Below are 6215 nucleotides of genomic sequence, written 5' to 3'. Positions count from 1 at the left end.
AGATGAAGGCAAAGATGGGAGTGCTGCAGCCACAAGCCAAGGAATGCTGGCAGCTACTGAAAATGAAAGAGGTGAGGAATGGGTTCACCCATAGGGCCTTTGAAAGCTTTTGACTTCAGCCTAGTGATTCTGATTTTGGACTTCAGGGCTCCATAACTGTAAGGTAATACATTTCTATTGTTTTAAGCTGCTTAGTTTGTAGTAATATGTTACAGAAACCATAAGAAATTAAAACAACCAGGAAGTTTTAGTAGGGAAAGCTAAAGTGGATATAGTGGAAAGAGTGGGTGCTTTGGATAAAAGTAAAACTCAAATCAAATCCCTCCTGGTATGACCTTGGCCAATAATATTAAACCAGCATGGGAAATACATGTGCAGCCACTCGCCCTCCCATGCCAAAGCAAATGTGAATCATCAATAGCAGCATTCCTTCCCAGATATGAACTCAGAATATATTTCAGCACAGGTCTCTTGACAACCATAAGAAATGACATGTGACATTAAACTCAGTAACTATTCCTTTAATTACACTAACCATTATTCATTGGGTACCTACTATCTGCCAGGTATTTTAAATAAAAATATATGCAATTCCTCCAACAATTGAGGAGACAGTTTCTTCTTTACCTTGGTTTACAGACAAGAAAATCATATATCATAGCACAAACCTATAAAGTCACAGGTTTGGCGTTCAAAACCAGGTCTCCCTGACTCCAAATCCCATTCCACCACCATGCATAACCAGCCACTTGGATTTTCTGAGCCTCAGTTTCCTCCTCTGTGAAATGGGGCTGCTGATCTCCACCTGGAAAAGCACATTTGAGGCTTGAGTGAGATCATTAACAAAGACAAGGACCCCAGGAGACTGTGTCTGACACAATGCTTGCACAGGCCAATGTTAGCAACCCAGACCTCTTCACTGCAGTGCAATAGAGAGAGATCTGGCCTCAGGTGGTGAAGCATAAAGCCCTGACCTAGCAGCTGTTGGAAACCCAGCCCATTCCTTGACACACCTCAACCCCATAGCTTGGTCTTTTTCCTCTGGAGGGACCACTCCTAGAGCCAGGGAACAACAGGGTCACTGTGACCTGAGCCAGAATACTCTATCAGATCAGCACGAGCCAGTACAATAAATTAGAATTACAAAACCAACAATCTTTTAACCAGGATGTAACCAAGGACCAGTCACAGGGAGGCCATCAACAGTGCGGAAGTGAACAGTGTTCTGATCCGGTCTCCCTGGACCCTCTGGGGGTTCTTGTCCCATTGTTGGGAGGCAGATTGAATCAGAGGAAACAGCAGGACGTCAGCAGAAAACATCCTCGGGTTTAAATCCTGGCCTTTCTACCTACTGGCTGAGTTGTCTTGACTGCACTTTTTCACTTCCCCAAGCTTCAGTTTCCTTATCTGTAAGATGAATCACAACATGCCATGTGGATCAAATGGGTTAGTGCAAGCAACGGAGTAGATGCTCAGTCAGTGTCAGTTCCCCTCATTTTACCCATTCCCGCAAGTCCACGCCTGAGCCTGCCTGCAGAGCACTCTCCTTCCCAGAAACTCTCCAGCTAGATCCAGCAGCAAGTGTAGTGTCCATTGGAAAAGGCAGTAACATCCTGGGCAGGCAGGTGCTACCCTGGGAGGAAGGAACAGTGGAGATGACAGGGCCTCCTAACATGTTCTAGTCCCGAGAGGCTCACTCACAGCTCTCTCTGTAGAACGGGATGGGAGGGAAAGGAATTAGGCACAGCCCTGCAAACCTAGTCTCAAGCAGAGAAAATACAGGTTGCACCTTCTAAGGAAAAAGAGTGCAGTCACCTTTCTATTTTGGTATCAACAACGTATGAACAGCAGGCTCTGGGCACAGTAGGAAACCTACACCCACACTGCTCCTTTATCGCTGTTCATCTCTTGGCAAATAATTACTCTCCCTGCAGGCACCCTCATGCGAGCCTTCTAATTATACCATTGTTGGGTTTCATGTCAACTGAACAATAAATTAAATGTGGGGCAAGATGTCTGATCAACATGTGCTGGGGAGTAAACTGTGGGAAGCACATGATATTAGTGATGGTACTGGGAATGGGGACATCATCTTTCTGCCTAAGCTTTGCCTTGAGACAGGCTTCCTTATTCTCTGTTAATCCTGTTAAGGATGAGACTGTAACCTGGACCTGGAGGGACCCAAATCACCCTACCTCTGAAATGGACAAAACGCATTCATTATCATTTCCCTTCAAGGGACCCTGAGAGGGTTTGATTAACAAATGACTGTAAAATACTAGCAAATATATAGATAATAATTTCTCATCAACTTTTTCCTTAGTGGCATTGGCGCCCTTCTCTGAATTTTTGCTACATCAAAAGTCAAGTTTCTCATTAGAGAAAGAAAGAGGGCAGTGTTTATTTTAATATTTTGATATGTTATTTTAATAGTTTGATTTATTTTATATTTAACAGTTTTTAAGGTTTAATTAACAAATAAAAGTTATATATGTTTAATGTGTACAGTTGTTTTGATACATATGCACATTGTGAAATAATTACCGCAATCACAATTAACACACCCATCACCTCACTAATTTCCCTCCCTTTCTTCCTTCCTTCCTTCCTTCCTTCCTTCCTTCCTTCCTTCCTTCCCCCTCTCCCTCCTTCCCTCCCCCCTTCCAGGTGAGGATACTTAAGATAAACCTTCTTAGCAAATTTCAAGTATCTGGTACAGTATCGCTAACCATAGTCACCACACTATACATTAGCTCCAGAACTTGTTTATCCTGCAGAGCTAAAACTACACTTTGACCAACACCTTCCCTACTCTTCAGCCGCTGGCAACCACCATTTGACTCTCTGTTCCTGTGAGTTTCACATTTTTTGGATTCCACATATAAGTGGGATCATGTAATACTTGTCTTTCTGTGTCTGGCTTACTCCTCTTCACATAATGTTCTCTAGGTTCATCCATGTTGTCACATGCAGCAAAATTTCCTTCTTTCTAAAGGCTAAATAATATTCCATAGTAGAAATATACCACAATTTCTTTATCCATTTATCCATCCATGAGCATTTGGGTTATTTCCATATTTTGGCGATTGTGAACAATGCTGCAATGAGCGTAAAAGCACAGATATCTCTGAGATCCTGATTTGGTTTTCTTTGGATGCACATCCAGAAGTGGTATCGTATGGTAGTTTTATTGCTAACTTTTGGAGAAAACTTCGTACTGTTTTTTATAATGGTTGTACCTTTTCAAAACCCCATAAAAATGTGCAAAGATTCTCTTTTCTCCACATCCTCACCAACACTTTGTCTTTTTCGATAATAGAACAGGCGTGAGGTGATATGTTAATTGTGTTTTGATTTGCATTTCCCTGGTGTTGAGCACGTTTTCATTTCCATGCTGACCATTTGTATGCTTTCTTTTGAGAATACAAATACATCACGTCATATACAAAAATAAACTCAATCTGAAGTTTTGACCTGACACTAAAATTACTAGAAGAAAGTATAGGAAAAAAGGCTTCTTGACATTAGTGATGGCAATGATTTTTTAGATACAACACCAACAGAACAGGAAACAAAAGCAAAAATAAACAAATGAGCAATAACTATTCAGATCTTTTGCTCATTTTTAAATTCAGTTATTTGTTTTCTTGCTACTGAGTTGCATGAGTTCCTTATGTGTTTTGCATATTAACTCCTTATCAGATATGTGATTTGCAAATATTTTCTCACATTTCATAGGTTGCCTTTCCACTGTGTTGATTCTTTTTTTTTTCTTTTCTTTTCTGTTTTTGAGGTTTGGACAAATTTATTGAAACATACAGGTTGTTAGCAGAGAAATTGTTCTATAGTGTGTTACATTTTGCCACTACCTTGAATATGTAATTAAAAAATTTTAAATATATTTTCCAAAACTAAGACTTTAGCCCAAAAAAAAGTCATTTAGAACATTTTTAAAGATCAATAAGAAATGGGTTTTGGACATTAAGAAGATAAGTCACCAAATTAAACAGCAGCAACCCCCACTAATCTAGAATCACGTAGTGCCAAAGGTAGAGGTGTCTTGCAGAGTTAGCCATTATTATGGCAATCAGAAGAGATGGGGGCAGGCACACCTGTCAAAGGTGGTGGCAGAGCAGGCAGGACAGGACGGCTGGGCTGGTCAGGTGAGCATGCCCCAGAAACAGCAGCAGCAAAGAGCAGTCCAGCAGGCTGTGACGCAGGTGGATAGTTCCAACTCATCTCTTCGTAGGTCCTCTATCACGTACACTGTGGTTTTAGGAGGCTCCCGAGGTCTGCCCTGCCAGCTGTACTGTGGGTATCCTTGGTAGGGGTATCCTTGAGGTAGGGCCCCCCCATAGGTACTGGGCCCATTGTTTTTTTGTGGATAAGGTGGGTATGGGGCTGATGGACCAGGGCCTGGATATGGTGGAGGATTCTCTTGGTTCATTAGGGACCTGTAAAGTGTACCTCTCGTCTCCAAAAACTGGCTGGGTAGTGTCTGGATCAGGATCTGAGGAGTCCAGACCAGCCCACAGAAGACTCACTGCACCTACCTAGAAGAGAGTGAAGAGCTGCCATGTGACAGAAGTTTTTAGTTTGATACAATCCCATTTGTTTATTTTTGCTTTTGTTTCCTGTTCTGTTGGTATCATGTCCAAAAAATCACTGCCATCACCAATGTCAAAAAGCCTTTTTTCTATACTTTCTTCTAGTAGTTTTACAGTTTCATGTCTTCATGTTAAAGTCTTTAATCTATTTTGAGTTTATTTTTGTATATGCTGTGAGATAAGGGTCTAATTTTATTCTTCTGTGTATGATTACCCAGTTTTTCTAATGAAGTTTATTGAAGAGACTATCCTTTCCCCATTGTGTGCTCTTGGCATTCTTATCAAAGATCAGTTAGCTGTACATATATGAATATATTTATTCTGTTATATTAGTCTACATGTCTGTTTCTATGCCAGTACCATATTGTTTTGATTACTATAGCTTTGTAATATATTTTAAAATCAGGAAGTGTGATGCCTCCAGCTTTTTTTTTTTTTTTTTTTTTTTTTTGTCCCTCAAGATTGCTTTGGAGATGTGTAGTTTTTTGTGATTCCATTTGAATTTTATGATTGCTTTTTTAAAAAATTAATGTAAAATGCTATTGGGGTTTTGATAGAGATTGCATTAAATCTGTGTGTTTCTTTGGGCACTATGGACATTTTAAAGATTTTAATTCTTCTAATCTATGAACATGGAATGTCTATCCACTTCTATGTCTCCTTTAGTTTCTTTCTTCAGTGGTTTATAACTTTCAGTGTACAAGTCTTTCACCTCTTTAGTTAACTTTACCCTAAGTATTTTATTCTTTTTGTTTCTATTGTAAGTGGAATTGTTTTTTTAATTTCCTTTTTGGATAGTTCATTGTTAGCATATAGCAAAAATATCACTGATGCTTGCAAGTTGATTTTGTATACTGCAAATTTACTGAATTTGTTTATTAGTTTTAATAATTTTTTGTATGGAGTCTTTAGGATTTTCTACATGTATGATCATGTCCCTGTAAGAGGAGTTCTTTCTTTTCAATTCGGATAGCTTTTATTTCTTTTTCTTGTCTGACTGCTCTGGCTAGAACTTCCAGTATTATGTTGAGTAGAAGTAATGAGATTGAACATCTTTGCTTTGCTTCAGATCTTAGAGAAAAATGCTTTCAAATTTTCCCCATCGATTATAATGTTAGCTGTGGTTTTTTCATATATGGCCTTTATTGTGTTGAGGTAAGTTTATTCTATACCTATTTTTTTCAGAGTTTTAAATCATAAATGGATGTTAAATTTTGTAAAATTAATTCTGAATCTTTTGAGATGATCATGTGGTTTTATCTTTCATTGTTAGTGTTGTATATTATATTGATTTGATATGTTGAAACATTCTTCCATCTCAGGGATAAATCCTACTTGTTCCTGGTGTGTAATCCTTTCAATGTGCTTCTGAATTTGGTTTGTTAGTGTGTTATTGGGGATTTTTGTGTTTATGTTAATTAAGGGACATTACCCTGTAGTTTTCTTTCCTTGTGGTGCTTTTGCTAAGCTTTGACATCAGGGTGATCCTGGCCTCATAATATGAGTTTAGAAGTGCTCTTTCTTATTCTATTATTCAAAAAAGTTTTATGAATCAGTATTGATTCATCTTTAAATATTTGGTAGAATTCACCCATTAAGCCACCTAAT

General features: G+C 38.8%; 1 protein-coding gene across 1 annotated transcript; it reads right to left on the bottom strand.

Annotated features, from left to right (window-relative positions):
* Positions 1–3923: 3923 nt before the first annotated feature.
* Positions 3924–4447, bottom strand: LOC108309014 (cysteine-rich and transmembrane domain-containing protein 1-like). Its single transcript, XM_037740898.1, has one exon. The coding sequence runs from the start codon at positions 4445–4447 to the stop codon at positions 4160–4162; it is 288 nt and encodes a 95-aa protein (XP_037596826.1). The 3' UTR covers positions 3924–4159.
* Between the last annotated feature and the right edge of the window lie 1768 nt (positions 4448–6215).

The sequence above is a fragment of the Cebus imitator genome, unplaced genomic scaffold (genome assembly GCF_001604975.1).
Source record: "Cebus imitator isolate Cc_AM_T3 unplaced genomic scaffold, Cebus_imitator-1.0 Scaffold91, whole genome shotgun sequence".
Lineage (NCBI taxonomy): Eukaryota > Metazoa > Chordata > Mammalia > Primates > Cebidae > Cebus > Cebus imitator.
The sequence above is the reverse complement of the archived record's forward strand: the minus strand, read 5'-3'. Positions and strand labels throughout refer to the sequence as shown.